At 42.9% G+C, this 19392-nt stretch overlaps 1 protein-coding gene across 3 annotated transcripts in view; it reads left to right on the top strand.

The window, feature by feature from the left end:
* SI (sucrase-isomaltase) overlaps nucleotides 1-19392 on the top strand; it is a 149130-nt gene that overhangs the window by 77390 nt on the left and 52348 nt on the right. For all 3 annotated transcript variants that reach the window (XM_060274411.2, XM_088669160.1, XM_035132460.3), the window contains 10 exons: nucleotides 1526-1582; nucleotides 2712-2836; nucleotides 4027-4115; nucleotides 6180-6229; nucleotides 8566-8736; nucleotides 9723-9872; nucleotides 11823-12029; nucleotides 12440-12594; nucleotides 16878-17046; nucleotides 18515-18611. In XM_060274411.2, the coding sequence (XP_060130394.2) occupies nucleotides 1526-1582; nucleotides 2712-2836; nucleotides 4027-4115; nucleotides 6180-6229; nucleotides 8566-8736; nucleotides 9723-9872; nucleotides 11823-12029; nucleotides 12440-12594; nucleotides 16878-17046; nucleotides 18515-18611 (1270 nt within the window). The remainder of the gene's footprint in view (nucleotides 1-1525; nucleotides 1583-2711; nucleotides 2837-4026; nucleotides 4116-6179; nucleotides 6230-8565; nucleotides 8737-9722; nucleotides 9873-11822; nucleotides 12030-12439; nucleotides 12595-16877; nucleotides 17047-18514; nucleotides 18612-19392) is intronic.

Here is a 19392-nt window from a genome sequence, read left to right as displayed (position 1 = left end):
AACACAATTGGTTCCGGAAGTCTGTACTTAACCTGAAGCATACTTAACCTGAAGCGAACTTTCCCATTGAAAGTAATGGAAAGTGGATTAATCCATTCCAGACGGTTCGTGGAGTACTTAACCTGAAGCGTACTTAACCTGAAGCGAACTTTCCCATTGAAAGTAATGGAAAGTGGATTAATCCGTTCCAGACAGGTCCGCGGAGTACTTAAACTGAAAATACTCAAATGAGGCGTACTTAAACCGAGGTATGACTGTATTGTAATAATGTACTGGACGGTCTACAATATTCTCAGAAGACATACAAAATACTAATAAAGACAGAAATAGAAAGCTGAACACAGCTATAAATAAACCTTACATGAAACAGAGCCAAAATGGGAGGGGGTGGGAATGCTAAAACAAAGGTAACAAACGTTTTATTAAAAACGATAAAGATTGGACTGGGATGGATTGGGAAAGGATAGAAAACAAACTGAAGCTCAGCAAATGCCACCCAACACTTCACAAGAGATGTTATTTTTAAGAAGAGTTCTGTGTTTTAAGACTTTGCTACCTTCTCCCCAAGTGCTGTGATTGGAGAGTGTTGTGTGGGGTAGGATCATTCAAGCTGCCCTCCCCACTCTTCCCTCCCTAATGCTGTAATTATGGTGGTGTAATTAATAATTGCAACAGTTTGGACACTCTCTGGTTTTCTGAGACGCTGTTTTGTGCTACAGATTTGCTCAAATCAGACCACATGGTAGTGATTTGTAATTTGAACAGGGCACAAATGGGCCTGAATCAGCCCAATTCTGTTTTCATTTTGGCCAAATCTTGAGTATAGCCCTACCATGTAATCCTATATGCATTTATCTGGGCATAGGGATTAGGGAGAAATGTATTGGTTCTTAAATGAGAACTTCCTGATTTACTACGTAAGCTTTGCAGAACCTCTGAATGTTGCTGAATCAGTCCCAGCAAGCATGTCGAATGGGCACGGACGATGGGAGTTTTGGTTCAGTTACATCTGGAGCACCAAAGCTTCCCCACGCCTGCAAAAAAATGAACCAAAAATGCATTTATCATTTAAAATTTGAACTTTCTCAAACATTCTTTTAATTGGCATTTGGTGCTAGCTGGTTATCGGTTTTGATCCACTTAAATGATCTTGTTTGGTCTTCTTGTTTTTCCTGCATTACTGTGCTGACATTTGCTGACTGGTATTTTATTTTTAATATGGACGAAAAGAATTCTGACTGATTATGTAGCTGTTTCAAAGGTCCTGTAGCCGGAACGAAATCCAGTAGGATACTCACCTACCCAAGTCACAGTGAAATGAATGGGGCAACGGCCCCTAGGCATTTTTGCTGAGGATTGTACAGGAGACTTTTCTGATGAACTTCAATTCCCTTATGGCACATATTAAAATAAATTTGATTCTGTAATTTTATTATTATGGAATTACTGTTACCTATGACTTTTGTGTTTTCCTGTCACCTTGACATCACTTGACAAGTGAAATTCTTGCTTATTTACATTTCAGGGTACAGATATAGTGACTGCATACATGCCTGATGCTGTGTGGTACGATTATGAGACAGTAAGTATATAACTTTTTTTTTCTTTTAGAAGGAAAAGAAAAAGTTCTGCATAAGTCTCCATGTGTGCTGGTTCAAACTAAATCATGGGTAGGCAAACTAAGCCCTGGGGGCCGGATCCGACTTCCAATCGCCTTCTAAATCCGGCCTGTAGACGGTCCAGGAATCAGCATGTTTTTACATGAGTAGAATGCGTGCTTTTATTTAAAATGTTATTTGGGGCATAGGAATTCGTTCACCCCCCCCCAAAAAAAATATAGTCCAGCCCACCGCAAGGTCAAGGTCTGAGGGACAGTAGACCGGCTCCCTGCTGAAAAAGTTTGCTGACCCCTGAACTAAACCCTGATGGTGTCACCCAACACTCCTGTTCTGCTAGGTCAACAGACAAGTGGACTTAAACATCTCTTCTTTGCAGCTCTTTGTGAGCCCTCAAAATCAGCTCCGGAAGGTTAGGGGCCCTCTAGACATACCTGCCAAGTTCCTCTCTGAAAAATAAGGGGCCGGCCGAAAGTAGCATACCGGAAGTAGCGCGACGGCCATTTTGGAACTGGGCGGAGCATGCTCAGAAGTGACTTTTGATGCTGCTTTGCCCAGTTCCAAAATGGCCGCCGCACCAGAAGTCACGCTGCAGCCATTTTGAAACTGGGCAGAGCAGCATCAAAAGTCGCTTCTGAGCATGCTCCGCCCAGTTCCAAAATGGCCGCCGTGCCAGAATAAACCAGAAAAAAACACCATTTTTTCGGCTGGGGACAGCTGGAAAAACGGGGGTTTCCCGGTGAAAACAGGAGACTTGGCAGCTATGCCTCTAGATAAGATTTTGGAGGTGCACTGGGGAAAAGAGGAAATGAAATCCCCGTGGTGCTGTTTTGGTGCTCTGGTGCCTTGGCTTCTAAAAGTTGTATAATTGGATGGCCAGTAGGGAAATATGGTGTTAAGAAGTTGTTTTCAGCATTCAGCTTCCATCATCTTTTAGTAAATAAACTCCCCCCCCCTTATATTCTTCATTGAGATTCTACAAAGAGATTGCAAGTTTTGATATAAGACTTTGGATAGAGGTTATGGATATTGTAAGTATCTAACATAGGGATATTGTAAATATCTACTGTGTCCTCCATTTCTCTCAAATATTAGGGCGTCGTATTTCCTCTGAGGAAACAAACAGTTCAGCTGAGTCTTCCGGCAGACAAAATAGGACTTCACCTCAGAGGAGGCTACATCTTCCCAACTCAGCAACCAGCTAACACAACTGTTTACAGGTACTGATGGCTAGGTTGGGAGCCATTAATTTAATCTTCCATGACTTCTATGATTGTAGGCCATGGAGTAGAGCTTTCTGAAAGCTACTGTTTTTATCTTATTGAGGGACAAGTACAGTAGAATTCATTGGGGTCTATTTCTCCTTCTGTGACTGTGAAATGAGCCACAGTGGCCAGCAGACTAAGGTCTCATTCTATTATTATTTTTTTAAAAATATAATCTTTATTTATTTTCCTTTAAAATACAGAACAAAATCATAAAAAGAAATCATAAAGAAAAAAGAACAAAATCATAACGAAATCATAACCCACCACATTCAAATCGTAACATAACATAACTTAATCCAACAAAAAAGCAACATCTTAACATAATTACAGACATTAAAATAACCACAAACAAAAACATAGGTACATACAAACCGAAATAAACGAAAATAAACCACTTTTAAACATACATATTAATAAAATCTTTATCTTCTTCCCCCCACCACCTGTGACTTCCAGCCTTTCCTATAAACTGATTTTACTTCCTTTATTTTGTGCACCCTTTATTATATATTATTCCATTTTTCTTTTATTTAAAATAAAACAAATAATAAATAAAATAAATAATAGATAAAATAAATAATAAATAAAATAAAAATAAATAAGGTCTCATTCTAGGAGGAATGCCTTACTTATTTACCGGTACAGTACTCTGAAATAACCATCCATGATTTAGGGCAGTAAATTTTGGTGAAATGGACATCTCTGCATTTGTCTCGTTTAATGGCATATGTGGAAACACATACATGTTTTTGCAAAATGATTGTACAAGACGTGTCCCTTGCTCCGCATAAGTTTACTTAGCATTACAACCCAAAGCTTCTCACATGAACTAACCTAGTCATGATCCCATATGTTCTCAGCTGCTCTGTGAGTGGAACAAATGAATGGCTCTACAATGCTATAATGAATGGGGGCGCTTATTTGGTTTAGCATCTAGATTAAGTTTTCTTCTTTCCCAGGATGTTATCAATGTCTGTGATGATGAATGAAATGTTTGTATTCACATCCATTACATTGTAGATAGTAGATCAGTGATGATGTCCACATTCTAATAATGACAACTAATAATGACAAATTGTTAAGCTGTAATCCTTGAGCTCTTGTGAACCCTGTAAAACATGGCCATGTGTTGTTTTTGATAGCCGTTCAAAACCTATGGGACTTATAATTGCCTTGGATGATGCCGGGAAAGCAATTGGAGAATTATTCTGGGATGATGGAGTAACCAGAGGTAAGCCCACTAATGTAAGAATACAGTCATACCTCGGTTTAGGTATGCTTCGGTTTGAGTACTTTCCATTTAAGTACTCGACGGACCCAGAAGTGTTTACTCCCGGGTTCCGCCGCGCATGCATGTGCAGAAGCGATCTGTGCGGTTCATGCATGTGCAGAAGCGCTCTATCGGTGCTTCGTGCACCTGTGCTATCGCCACTCGGATTAAGTACTTTTGGGGGAGCAAATGGCACCCCAGAACCAATTAAGTACTTAAACCGAGGTACCACTGCAATGGAAGTGATAATTGTATAAAGGCCAGATGTATGGAGATGGCCTCTTCAAATTCTCCATCTTATCTGTGGGCAGAGAAACTTAGAAGTTCTGGGAACATTATTTTAAAAGGCTACTCCTGGAACATGCTTTGTATTTCAAAGAAATGGGGTGGAGTTCAATGTTGCATTATGATTCAAAGTTCCCTTTGTGGAAGCATTGCAGTTTGTCAGATGGAATGATCCCTCCTGCCCTCCCCTCATGTACTGTTATGCGGGTTCCCCTGATCCCCCAATTTTGGGGGGTACACAGGGGGAAGAGGGGGAGAAAGCCACGTTGCAGAAGCAGAAGTCGTTGTGCAACGACTGATGGGGCTCATTAGGGGAATCCTGCCCATGGCCAATATTTATAGCATAGGAAGAGTTGGCTTCTACTTTCTCTCTTCTCAACAGCCTCTTTCTTCTCCAGACAGAGGAACAAAAGAACCTACCTTACACAGTGTCAGACTATTGATCTGTCTTGCCTAGTGCTGTCCACACTGACTGGCAGCAGCTTGCCAGGATTTCAGACAAGGGGACAGCCTTATCCCTACTTGCTAGGGAATTGAACCTGGAACCTTCTTATGTGCAAAGCAGATGCTCTCTCACTCAGTTTACAACCCTTGTTTTTTATAACTTGAAAACATGCTCCCTTTTATAGTTACATGTGAAATTGTTGGCAATCCCTGCTCCAAGTTGATTAAGATTTGGTTGGTTGCAATTTCTTCAGCTGCACCTGAACACACACAGAACTACACACACTTGTTAACAGATGTTAGTGTAGGAAAAGAATCCTTGTAACACTGATTCTCTGGGACTGAAATGTAGTGCGACTCCAAACGTTGTGTATGCGTTTGACGGGCATACCATTTATTAAGCTCCCTTTCTCCATAATGCCATGTTGTTTTGCAATTTTGAACTTTGAAAGTATGAGAGTGGGAGTGAAATGTCACAAGTGCAGTGAATCCCATGCGTAAAGCTCGGGATATTAGAATGCCAGAGTAAATTGTAAATTATTCAACACACACTTTCCCCCTTATTTTCCTCCTCGGAGCAGTGGCTGCGTCTGTGCCGAGGTGGAGTTGCAAATTGGACAGATGTATTATTATTATTTTAAAAAGGCCTTGGCCTCATCTTGTGTCTTTTAACAGCACCTCGATCCGAGCAAATCTGAAAGTTTGGTGCACAGCAAAATGATGATAAAAACACAGCTGCGGGTCAAAAACTGACAACTCTAGTGAGCCTCAACATAGGATTCACAAAGATCATTTGCAGATCTGTACCAGTGCTCATGATGCTTTGGTTCTTGATGTATAGTGGCAGCAGCTGCACTGGTTTCATGTCATGGACATTGCCTTTTGTTCCACTCCTGGTTGATTTTGGAGGGAAGAGAGGGCAAGGCAGCCAGAAGCATCACTGATATTGGCAGGGGGGGGGGCTTCCTCAAGAAATTAGCAATTTAAATCACTTTGCATTTAAAGAAAAAAAATCTAACAGATTCACACCTTTGAAACAACATGCAAACCAAAACACTTTTTATTTAGTTATTACACGATTTGCATGCCAGATGTCTTCCAGCAGGAAAGGCACATTTTGAGATGCTGATATTTGATTTTTTTCTCCCCCTCATACAAACACACACACACACACACACACACCTACAAACAATTCTGCAGAGTAATTTACTTCATGTTGTGGTCCATATGAATTAATAAATTGTTGTTTTGTGACACATTGGTTAAAAATTGTACATTCTTTCCCCTGTGTTTTAGATACAGTGAAAAATGGGCAGTATCTCTTATATCAATTTAATGTCACCAATGTAAGTATATCTTCATTAGCATTAGAGATGTGATGATATTGCCTCCAAAGTTGTCCTGAATGGAGTTGGCTCTGGTGTGCTTTCCACTATCTTAAGTTGGCCTAATTGACTTCGGCTTCCATATTTAAGATTGCTTCCTAAAGCACTCGCATTATGAATCTGAACTCTCATGTTTAAAATTTGAGTCATGGGAATGAAAGTCTTGTGTTTATTTATTTATTAATCCACTTTAATCAGCAGTTATCTATCAAGCTCTTATCTATCACTTGTGCTTCACCACACAATCGGTTCCCTCTTATGTTAATGAATAAACACATACCATAGCTCAGCTGGTAGAGCATGAGACTCTTAGGGTCATGGGTTCAAGGCCTACTGTGGGTGAAATATTCCTGCATTGTAAGGGGTTGGACTAGATGATCCTTGATGTCCTGCCCAACTCTATGATGCTTTCAATCAGCACTGACGAAGTTTATATTCTTGAACTTTAGAACTGTGGGACTGCAGATCTTTTCCATTTGGTCTTGTACCACTGTTGTTTTGTGGGCTGCTTTTGTTAATTTAACTTTTTAGTCTGGGTGAGTTCTGCTTCATGACTGCTGAAATTTTCTAAATTTTCTCTTTAACTTGTGATGATTGGTTCTGGTGTATTCTTTTATCTGCTGCCTTGTCTTCTTCTTCTTCTTCTTCTTCTTCTTCTTCTTCTTCTTCTTCTTCTTCTTCTTCTTCTTCTTCTTCTTCTTCTTCTCAGTGAAACTGTATTTTACAAAATAAAAAAAATTCCTTCCAGTAGCACCTTAGAGACCAAGTTTGTCACTGGTATGAGCTTTCGTGTGCATGCACACTTCTTCAGATGTATTTTACAATTCACAGATATTGTGACCTACCTTGCATGTTCATTGTAGTAGAAATTTAATAAAAAAAATTTTTTTAAGCCATTATAGCAGGCATAGGCAAACTCGGCCCTCCAGCTGTTTTGGGACTACAGTTCCCATCATCCCTGACCACTGGTCCTGTTGGCTAGGGATCATGGGAGTTGTTGTCCCAAAACGTCTGGAGGGCCGATTTTGCCTATGCCTGCATTATAGCGACAATGGCGTCAGTGAGTTGTCATCCTACATTGTGTGAGAAAATGAGCAGTGTACAGCAACTATGTCTTTTAAAAAAGAAAAACTTGGAAGGCAATAGAGAACAATAATTAAAATGACTGGCTTCTCAAGAAAATTGTAAACTGCATAGGCCTGTTGGAATAAAATAGGGGTGCATGGAAGTGTGTTTCACAGCATGAGACCAACAACAGTAAATTCCTGGCTTCTGTAACACAAGGGGCAACTAACAGGACTCATGTGGATGATTCCAGTGGTTGGCTGGAATGTAAGGACCTAAGTTGCTCAGGGCTTTGTATATCAACACAGAAATCTTGAACTTGACTCACTTATCTATTTTACTACAGTCCTACTGTAGCAATTTATCAGTACATAAATTTGGTTGAATGTAGAATGTAGAATATAGACTGGAGAATGGAGAAGAGCTGATTGGAAGATGCAGCCCTCTGAAGTGTTAGACTGCTTCGGGATTCATGACAAGCCAGGACGTGCATTTTCGCCTTGGCACTGTGCTTGGAAATAGACAGAGAATTTATTATAATACTATTACTATTGATTTATTAATTGCCTTCCAAGCCAGTGTTTCAAGGCTCAAACTTTTTTGATAATCACTGTGAAATGTGCCGTCATTATTACAATTTTTTTTAATGCTTCAGCTGGGAAACGCTACTGTAGAGAAAGTCCTAGAGAAATCAGTTTTGTTCTCTTTTCCTAACATGAAATCAGTGTGACTTACCCAGGAGTACTAAACATATGTTCTCCTTTCATAAGGCAGCAATCCTATAAAGACTTATCTGACCGTATGTCCCATTCAACTCAATAGGGTTTACCGCTGAGGCGTGCAGTGTAAATTGCATCAATTTTCCTCTATAAGCTCTAGTGAACCACTTATTTTATAACAGCTAGGTTTTAACTGCAGTCCCCCCCTCCCCAAATTTGTCGAACATATCGGACCTAAAACCAGCAAAATGAAAATGATGACTCAGTGTTCGTTTCTACAGGCATATGTCAATAATGCTTTGATAGTGTTTCCTGCTCGGCAGGGGGTTGGACTGGATGGCCCTTGTGGTCTCTTCCAACTCTATGATTCTATGATTCTATGATTCTACGTTGCAGAACTTACTTTAGCCTTAAGATTACTCGCAGAAAATTACAGAGATTCATAACTATAGTTGCTCTATGTTGCAAGATTTCTGTAACAATATTGTCTGTATATATTTTGTTTCCCCCCAGAATGTCTTATATATGACAGTGGCACATGATAACTATGCAGATTCACATACTTTAATATTTGATGAACTCAGAATCCTTGGATTGCCCTTTAACGCCACAGGAGTGACCGTTACTTCAAATGGTGTGGTTCAGAATAAGAATCTCCAAGTCACTTACAGTGCTGCAGATAAGGTAAATGTCTTTTTAATAAACACATGGAAGTGAATCTCTTATGCTATGTGTTATATGCTGCTTAGGATCAGGTTACAGACAAATAGTAAAAGGAGCACTAACCATTGGTATATGTCAGGCATGTCCAACCTCAAGTAGGCTGCGGCATATTATTCATGGGCCACAAGCGGACCACGGGGGTCATTTAACCGGCCCTCAAGCCGCCCCTGAACCACTTGGTGAGTCTCCGTGTGCTGTGCTAAACTGGTTCAGCGCGGCATGGGGACTAGCTTCCGTGGTGCCGGAAATCGCGTCTGCATAGGGAGTCGCATCTGCGCAGATGCAGACGCCGGAAATGGCACCCCACTTTTCCTTTGCTCTCAAGGGGGAACGCTGCACCCTCTCCCCACGATACAAGCGCGGCCTGAGCAGAGCGAAGTGAGAGAGGTGCGCACTCCAGAGCTCACGGGATGCCGAGCGGAGGGACAAGTCTCTCCCTCCTGCAGCCACCTTGCAAGCCCCATTCATTTGTCTTCATTCATTTTGTGAACACTGTCAGCCAAACTAAATTTAATGTCAGATCTCATGGATTTTTTTTATTATAAAAAAGTCACTGACCCACTTCCTTAGACCGAGTGGACTGAGACCACATAACACCGGTCCTGAAAGACCTACATTGGCTCCCAGTACATTTCCGAGCACAATTCAATGTGTTGGCGCTGACCTTTAAAGCCCTAGACGGCCTCGGTCCAGTATACCTGAAGGAGCGTCTCCACGCCAATCATTCTGTCCGGACCCTGAGGTCCAGCGCCGAGGGCCTTCTGGCAGTCCCCTCACTGTGAGAAGTGAGGTTACAGGGAACCAGGCAGAGGGCCTTCTCGGTAGTGGCACCCGCCCTGTGGAACACCCTCCCATCAGATGTCAAAGAGATAAACAACTACCTGACATTTAGAAAACTTTTATGCATGTGGCATTTACAACCTGGATTTTACTCTTCATTTTTGTAGGTTGCCACCATAACAAACCTTCAGCTTAAACTGGGAGAAGATCACAAAGTCTCCTGGGAACAGGTCCTCAGCGACAGTGACAGATTTGATTGTCATTTTGAGCTAAATGCATCAAAAGAGAAATGTGAGGCTCTTGGCTGTATCTGGAATGTAAGTAACATACATATAAACCCATATATGCTTTCAATGCTTAGGGGTGTGCTGGCCATGAGCACAGCACACTAGTCTCAATCCTTTCCCTTTTACTCACAGTCATGGATCTGAGAGAAAATGCCGCTTCAGACATCAAGTATGCATTTCCCTCTTGTTCTTTCTCAGTACCTTGCTGCATTTTTCTTGAACCTTATTTAGTACTGTTTTTAAAAAAGATAAGCATTTCAGTGCAACGGTGGAGGCTTGGTAAATAAATGTAGAAAGTGGGTTTGGCAACAAAATGTTTCAGTGTATCCTCCATTTTAACAGGAACACTCCTGTTCAGGGTTCCAAGACGTCATTCCTTCCAAGCAGGGCATTGTCTTTGTCCCTGCTCTATTTCTTTCCCTAACCCCCAAAGTGTTATTCAACATTCCATGGTTAGCAGGCACACTCAGTCCCCATCAGGTCATTGTTGTTTGGTAGCTTCTTGCCTCTTCAGTTTAGTTTCCCTCTTGTTTCCAGATCGCCCAGTTTTGGCTACAGCCCTGGTAGCACTCACCACCCTGTTGCTATTGGAAGCGCTGCTGCTGATGTTTCCTGCCCTTGCAAATATTCTCAGGCCCTGTTCACACGGCACTGTAACCGCTACAGCCAAGCTATATTTGGCTGAGATCCAGCTAAAGTTTTGCTTACTGGATTCCTTTTCGCTTAAGTGCATGCTTATTGAGAGGGATCCAATGGATTTCTTTCTGTTCACACCTCTGCTGCAGACGACCTAGAATCTGCCATATAATTTCTCTACTGTGGCACATACCTGCCAAGTTGCTGTCGGAGAAATAAGGGACCGGGCGGAAGCAGCAGACCAGAAGTAGCGCTGCTGCCATTTTGGAACTGGGCGGAGCATGCTCAGAAGTGACTTTTGATGCTGCTTTGCCCAGTTCCAAAATGGCCGCCACGCCAGAAGTCGCACTGCAGCCATTTTGGAACTGGGCAGAGCAGCATCAAAAGTCGCTTCTGAGCATGCTCCGGCCAGTTCCAAAACTGCCTCCGCGCCAGAATAAACTGGGGAAAAACAAAAAAAATCCATTTTTTCAGCTAGGAACAGCTGGAAAAACGGGGATTTCCTGGGGAATACGGGAGACTTGGCGGCTATGCTGTGGCATAGTGGCTATTGGTTGAAGTAGAGATAAAACTCAGGGAGGCAAATGGTAAGACTCCTCTGGTGGGAGCCATAGAATCTGCAAACCTGGTCAAAATAGACTTGGTGAGCAATTTAACACCAACAAAGGGTTCTTAACAAATGAAAATAGGATTTGCTGCTGGAATTCATGGGGAGTATGGCTTCCAGTACTTCCTGGTTCAACAAACTGTGTCTGGAGCTAATGAAAATATCATCTTCCATTCACCCCATTGGAAAGCCTGCTCTTGAGCATCTAAGCCAGGGGTCAGCAAACTTTTTCAGCAGGGGGCCGGTCCACTGTCCCTCAGACCTTGTGGGGGGCTGGACTATATTTTTTTTGGGGGGGGGAGGAATGAATTCCTATGCCCCACAAATAACCCAGAGATGCATTTTAAATAAAAGCACACATTCTATTCATGTAAAAACACACTGATTCATGGACTGTCTGCAGGCTGGATTTAGAAGGCGATTGGGCCGGATCCGGCCCCCGGGCCTTAGTTTGCCTACCCATGATCTAAGCCTTATATACAAGAAGGCCTTTTCTCTCAACAACCAGCCCTCTCTGCTGAAGGTTCTGTCCTGTCTGGTTCATAATGGCAATTTTGGACGAGAGGGATTAAGGTGAACCCCCACCCCACCACCCCACCCTGCCACAAATGAAATAATTCTTGGAGCAAGTTAGGGAAAATCTGGGTTAATTTTAATATGAATTGGGAATGAATTTGTTATGATAAATTCCTTGCATCTGCTTTAAGTACGAACCCATCTATCTACACTGTTTTCAGAGTGACGCTTCTGAACCTGTCCCATTCTGCTACTACCCATCCAATGATGGTTATACTGTTGAAGATATTCAGTACACACCTTCCGGTTTAACGGTAAACCTTGGCAGAGGCACTGGGCCTGTTAGACGCCCAAGAATTTCTGTCACACCCATTGACACGCTTCGCTTGGAGGTGAAATACCATGAGAACGACATGCTTCAATTTAAGGTAAATTCGATGCAAATACCGCAGTTAGTTTATCTTGAAACAAACCGCCTGTGACTTTTGCATCAAGCGCGAAAGCTTTTTGGTTCATCTTACTAGTTATAGCCTGGCAAAGCAGTTGTAACCTTGCTGGTTCCAAAATATGAAAGAGAAAATATATTCCCATAGTACCATCAAAATGTTGCTGATGGCGCTACCCATCAAGGATTTTGAAGCTTGTGCAGCTGTTCATCTGGCCCTAACAACATTTCTCCTTTGCCCCGGAAAAGCAAAAGGAAGATTCTGTTGTTTTTAAAGAGATTTCCTATTATTAATGGGGCAGGGGGGGGGGACGGACAGGAAGATTCCAGCCTTACCATCTCTGTTCTGTAACATCTTTGTTCTAAGGAAGCAATGCTCATTCCTCTTTGCAGATTTATGATTACAGTAACAAAAGGTATGAAGTCCCAGTGCCACTGAACATCCCCAGTACACCTGCAAGCACCTATGAGAAACGCCTTTATGATGTGGCAGTTCAGAACAATCCATTTGGTATCCAAATTAGGCGCAGAAGCACTGGAACAGTCATGTAAGTGGATGTTTGTACAACTGGGCAATGAATAGAACAAGTGTGAAACCAAACCAAGTTGTTCCCCAAGTTACTCCAAAGTTCACAGAGTGGGGGGCAGAGATGTGCTTGTTGTTGTTGTTTTGCTTTTCTCAAATGTCACTTACCTAGATGGACTAATTGTATTTCTGCAATCACATGATTCAAGGGCTGTTTTCTGCAAAAAATTAGCACACGCCAGCTATATTTATTTAAGAAACTTCCCTACTGCTTTTTTTATTTGCTTCTTAGCTAGCTCTGAGTATTTGACTCCCATCTATCCAGTTGTCCACCAATTTATCTTACATGCTTATTTTTCACTGACTAACCTTTGAAAGAGTATGAACAAGCCACTTTATACAACTTTATTATCATGGCAAGTACTTTAGCATGAACTATGAATATCATTCTTAAAACTGAATTTAGAAGGAGAGAGGATCAGGTGGATTGTTGCCTGTGTCATTGATCCTCCTATGTCAGTTCTCAAGGAAGTAAACAATATTAAAATACAGATGAAAACCTTAGAATGTAAGCAAAAATGCAACCAGAAGAGAGCTAAAATTATAATGTACTGAGATATCATCAGACAAAGGCCTAACAGGGCAAATGTGCTCCTAAAAGATCCCTAAATGTAATTAATGTCAGTGCTTCCCTTAGCTTAGATTGAAGGCATTTCTGTCATATAGGCACCACTAGAGAAGAGACTTTCCCTCTAGTGAAACTATCAGAAAGTGCCTTTCTATTGAGACACATAGCAGGGAGATTTAGGCTGGACCTTAAGCCTCAAGAGCCTTGTCAGGTGACCTTGCAACTCAATGTAGACCACTGATCTAGAGGCGTGTTTTCTCTTCGCCAGGGTAAAGCAGAGCCCTGCTACTGAATCTGGTGTAATTTGGATCTGCTTTAACTTCACACCTGAATTTGTATCTGGTGCAACTTTACTCCGCTTTAACTTACCCCAGCTTGCTTTACCAGAGCTGCTTGTGTACAGGTTTGCTCCCTTAAAGGAGCAAAATTAACAGATTTGTCAATCCCCAGGCCAGAGGAAGACCGCTATGCATATTTGTTAGGCTGTGACTTAATGCTTGCCACACCATTTTAAAGTCTAACTTTAGGCCCATGTCACTGCTGTAGGCAGAATATGGGGGAAATTTGGGAAATTTAAAATGGTGATTGGTCATGGGGTCCATGGGGTTTGGTGGAGAATAGAGATGAGGGTATAGATAAAGTTGGAAAAGTATGCATGGATCACATAATAGATTTCAGTATACGTATGCTAGTTTTTAAAGAATGGGTGAAGTGAGAAAATATTACTGTTTCATGGTTAAAACCACTAGAAGTGTTCTGTAAGCCTTTGGGTAAATACTTTCTGAACTGCAGTATTCACTCTGTTTCTTTTAGGATCAGCAGGAAACAGACTAAGCTTAGTTTAGTTTTTCCTCTCCATACCTGTCATCTCAAATGATCAGATAGCACAGAGAGACAAGCACACCATTAAGCAGACAGGAGTATCACAGATATGTTATAAAAATTTTTTTTAAAAAAATTCCTTCAGTAGCACCTTAAAGACCAACTAAGTTTTTATTTTGGTATGAGCTTTCGTGTGCATGCACACTTCTTCAGATACAGTGAAATGGAAGTTTCCAGGCACTTATGTAGAGAAGGGGTGGGGACGGGTGGGGATGGGGAGGGGGGATCACTCAGAAGGGTGGTGGAAATGGGTGATTGACTGACTGATAGCTGTTGATGACCGCAAACGACTGCAAATGGTTTTGCATGAAAAAGCAAGGGTTGAGATGGCTGAAGATCGCTTATCATGTATAATGAGATAAGAATCCGATATCTCTGTTCAAACCAGGTCCCTCCATGGTTTTGAGCTTGGTGATAAGTTGCAATTCAGCAACTTCTCTTTCCAGTCTATTTCTGAAATTCTTTTGTAGTAAGACAGCTACTTTGAGATCTTGTATAGAATGTCCTGGGAGATTGAAGTGTTCTCCTACTGGTTTTTCTGTCTTCTGGTTCCTGATGTCAGATTTATGTCCATTTATCCTTTGGCGTAGGGTTTGGCCTGTTTGTCCAATATAGAGAGCTGAAGGGCACTGTTGGCATTTGATGGCATACACAATGTTAGAGGATGAGCAATTAAATAGTCCTGAGATGGTATGTTGGATGTTGTTGGGGCCAGTAATGGTGTATTGCAACTTATCACCAAGCTGAATTGCAACTTATCACCAAGCTCAAAACCATGGAGGGACCTGGTTTGAACAGAGATATCGGATTCTTATCTCATTATACATGATAAGCGATCTTCAGCCATCTCAACCCTTGCTTTTTCATGCAAAACCATTTGCAGTCGTTTGCGGTCATCAACAGCTATCAGTCAGTCAATCACCCATTTCCACCACCCTTCTGAGTGGTCCCCCCTCCCCATCCCCACCCCTCCCCACCCCTTCTCTACATAAGTGCCTGGAAACTTCCATTTCACTGTATCTGAAGAAGTGTGCATGCACACGAAAGCTCATACCAAAATAAAAACTTAGTTGGTCTTTAAGGTGCTACTGAAGGAATTTTTTTTTATTTTACTTCGATCCAGACCAACACGGCTACCTACCTGTAACCAGATATGTTATAGATCATCATAACCCTTTTCAGCACCATTGGTGCTTAAAATATCTCCCTCACAGGTTCTAAATGATTTCTGATTGTTCCTCCCATCTCTGCCACAACAGCTCATCATTTTAAATTTTAAAAGAAGGAATGTTGATGTATATCCTTCCCCAGTCCCATCTCAACCCACTGTTTTGAGAATTGCTAAAATTAGAAGTACGGCTAAAATATTTAGCCATAAGAGCACAATAGCTTGGGCACCCCAAAACACCACCTCCCCTCCTTACGCTTCATACCGCGCCTTAACTGGGGCGACGGAAGTGGCTGCCCCGCCCCCTCAGCCTGTTGGCCGGGGCATTGCAAGGGCTCTGTAGCATCGCTGAGCTCTTTTTCCTCCATCCTCCTAACTTCCTCCCCCCCCCACCTGACCGGCTGCTGCTGCTCTCACTGGGCGATGTGCTGGTCAGGAGGAGAGGTGGAGGCTCCCGGTACGGAGGTCCCCTGACAGTGAGTGAGTGTGACATCACAGGCCTAAAGGCTATTGATGTATCTCCAGTTTCCATGTTTTTAATACTAAGCCTAGGAACACTACCTACATCTTCCTGGGTTCTTGACGTTCAGTATGTCCTGGTCTGCAGTGTGGCAAGGCTCAACTAGGTGCAGGCCTGGATACAATATGATGCAGGATACAATATGGATACAATATGTTGCAGGGCTGTGCTCTGGGAGGGAGGAAATTATTTTTGCTAGCCATGGTAGCCATTTTGTGGTGGCACCCATAGCAAATTCAGCAAGATATGAGAACCAGTACCTCTTCTTCTTCTTTTTACCAGAAATAGCATGGTTGATGCTAATTATGTTCTGAGAACCTAGGACCCTAGGGTATGTGCCTAAGCATAGCATTTTAAAGAGGTTTGTTGTAAAGGAACATGGCTAAAATGGGGTCCTCCAGAAGTTGATGTAATATGACCACTGACCATGCTTGGAGGGACTGATGGGAATCTGGAGGGGCATCTAGAGGGCAACATGTTGGCTAGCCCCGCCAAGGGTTGAATTTCACACATTGCTCACCATGAATCATTGGGAAATGACACATCATCATAATACTCCAGGACTTCACTGAAGTTCTTCTCAAACCACAACTACCTAAAGCAGTAGAGGTGTGAAGCTCAACACCCACACGCACCACATGTCAGCTACTATACAATATTTGATATAGTCTCATTATGTGAAACAGAAGTGGGGTGACATGGCCATGAGAGAAAGACTGAAGGCAAACTCTGCCTCATCCTGAAGGCACAGTGGAACCCTCAGAGAAAGTTGTATCAACGCAAATCTAGAACCTAATATTAATTAGCAGGGAGGGAAAAATATAAGCATAACAGGATAGGCTTGGCCCTCTTTACCATTGATAGTGTGTTATAGAGGCCTCGTGGAATGAACCGATCAATCATAGCTAATAAATGCCCATTATGATATAATCACAAAGGTTTTTCCATCGCTATAATATTGAGTGCCGCAATATCAGATGATAAGCAATGGCACACACCCCTTCTCCCTGCAAATGTTTTGAAACTTTGTCATCCTCATATATAAAATACAATCCCGCCTGCTGTCTACTTCTTTCTAATGAAAACTGCTAAATATTTTGATTGCAGTTGGGATTCTCAAGTACCTGGCTTCATCTTCAGCGACATGTTCATTCAGATTTCAACTCGCCTCCCTTCACAGTACGTGTATGGGTTTGGTGAAACAGAGCATGCTCACTTCCGACATGAGATGAACTGGCATACTTGGGGGATGTTTGCAAGGGATCAGTCTCCTGGGGTGAGTTCATTCTTTAACCATCTTCATTACAACGTTCAGCTAAGTGTGGTGTAGTGGTTAAGAGCAGTAGACTCGTAATATGGGGAAGCGGGTTCGTGTCCCTGCTCCTTCACATGCAGCTGCTGGGTGACCTTGGGCTAGTCACACTTCTCTGAAGTCTCTCAGCCCCACTCACCTCACAGAGTGTTTGTTGTGGGGGAGGAAGGGAAAGGAGAATGTTAGCCGCTTTGAGACTCCTTCGGGTAGTGATAAAGCGGGATATCAAATCCAAACTCTCCTCCTCCTCCTCCTCCTCCTCCTCCTCCTCCTCCTCCTCCTCCTCCTCTTCTTCTTCTTCTTCTTCCTCTTCCTCTTCCTCTTCCTCTTCTTCTTCTTCGATGTGGACTAAATTAGTTGCACTTGTGTCCCATCAAAATAATTAGGCTGCAGTCCACCAGCCCCTTACACCACGCTGGGATGCAAGGCAGTGGATGGATTGGAAGCATTCTTCCGCTTGCTTTTGCCAGCTCAGTTGTCAAACATGCACAGAGTCTCAAACCAGGGCATTCTGAGGAGGAAGGTGGGGTTGAGGTGGTGCCCTGGGATTGGCTGGATCCCAAGCCACACTTTAAACTGGTGCCACCTGACATCGGTCCAGTTTGGGCCCAATCACTGTGCTGGTGTACTCCCAGAGAAAGGCAACATTATTTTCTATAAAAATAATACCAAAGGGAAATTATTATGGTTATTATTATTATTATTATTATTATTATTATTATTATTATTATTATTGTATACCTGCCATATCAGGCATCCCCAAACTTCGGCCCTCCAGATGTTTTGGACTACAATTCCTATCACCCCTGACCACTGGTCCTGTTAGCTAGGGATCATGGGAGTTGTAGGCCAAAACATCTGGAGGGCTGCAGTTTGGGGGTGCCTGTGCCATATAGATGTTACAGCCACTGCTAATGGTGAGGTCCACCCCTCACAATTTCTGCTGCCAGTGGTTAATCTGGAGAGACACATGGCTCTGGCAGTAATTCACAAGAAATCTAGCACCAACAGAAGTTTTCATCAGTCCCAGGTGCTTAGAATGCACCGAGAGCCCCCCCCCCCCCGAACCTTGGGTGTGTGCATACATGAGCTGTATGAATGTTAGAGATCACTACAGCTCAATCTTAGTATACATCGTGCACACAGATGTACACCCACACTTTATCCCCCCTCCCCTGGCCCCTAAAAATTAAATGTTTTAAGAAACTTTCATTTTATATGTTTTTTTTTGATGGTTTTCTGCTTGAATGGTCTCAGCTCATGGCAATCTGAAGGCAGAATACGAGATAAAACTGGGAAATTTATATTTACCTTGTTGTAATCTTGAAGTGTATAACCCTTTCTGACATGTGTAGAAGCATGCTGGGGAGAAAATCAATTGGCCAAAGAAGGCGTTTGCTCACAGCACCTTGTTTTTCCTCCATGATTACAGTACAAGCTTAATACTTATGGAGTTCACCCCTTTTACATGGGCCTAGAAAATGATGGAAATGCTCACGGTGTTCTCTTGCTAAACAGCAATGGAATGGGTAAGTCACCCTTCATTTTTTCTGAAAACTTTTCATTTCTGAATTACAGTTTCTCTCAGGTTGACAGGTGTGTGGCCTGTGAGCCATGCCAGTCCCCAGCTTGACTTTTACAGTCCCTTTCCCCCATGGGTGCTTCTTATTTGGCAAGTGCCCTGCCTGTTTACATATTGGCAGCAGGGGTGGTGGAGACAGTGGCAGAGCCGATCTGAAACACCATCCACTGTGCCCACGCTGCACTGAACTCCTTGATATTGGTTATAGAGAGCTCAGCCTTTCTGTTTCAGAAAACAAGGGCACCAACAGCACAAAGGTTGGTGCAACATCCCTATTTCAAGTTAAGTCAGTCTCCTGGGACATGGTCAGGAAACAGGATTAGCGAACACAAAGGTTAATTGTGGAAGTCCCAGGCTAATTCTTACCTGGCAGGTGCAATGGCGGAGAGCAGGCGCACTGCCCCCAGGGACGTGGCGTGCGTTCTGGGGGTGGGGCGCCACACACATTTTGGGGGCGGGAGTGCCGTGCGCAGGGGCAGGGCGCACATTTTGGGGTGGGGCGCGCCACACGCAGGGGCGTGGCACGTGTTTGGGGGGTGGGACAGGCAGCCGTGATGACACCCCTGGGATCGCGCTGCCTGGGGCGGTGTGCCCCCACTGCCCCATCTTCCTACACTACTGGGCAGGTGCCCCTATCTTAAGAAATGAGAGGTTGGCTCATTCCCTGAGAATTCTAGGAAGAGTTCTCATTTATCAATGGGAATGCCCTTGGGGCCCGAGTTATTTTT

The sequence above is a fragment of the Zootoca vivipara genome, chromosome 5, assembly GCF_965207765.1.
Source record: "Zootoca vivipara chromosome 5, rZooViv2.hap1.1, whole genome shotgun sequence".
NCBI classification, from domain to species: domain Eukaryota; kingdom Metazoa; phylum Chordata; class Lepidosauria; order Squamata; family Lacertidae; genus Zootoca; species Zootoca vivipara.
The sequence above is the reverse complement of the archived record's forward strand: the minus strand, read 5'-3'. Positions and strand labels throughout refer to the sequence as shown.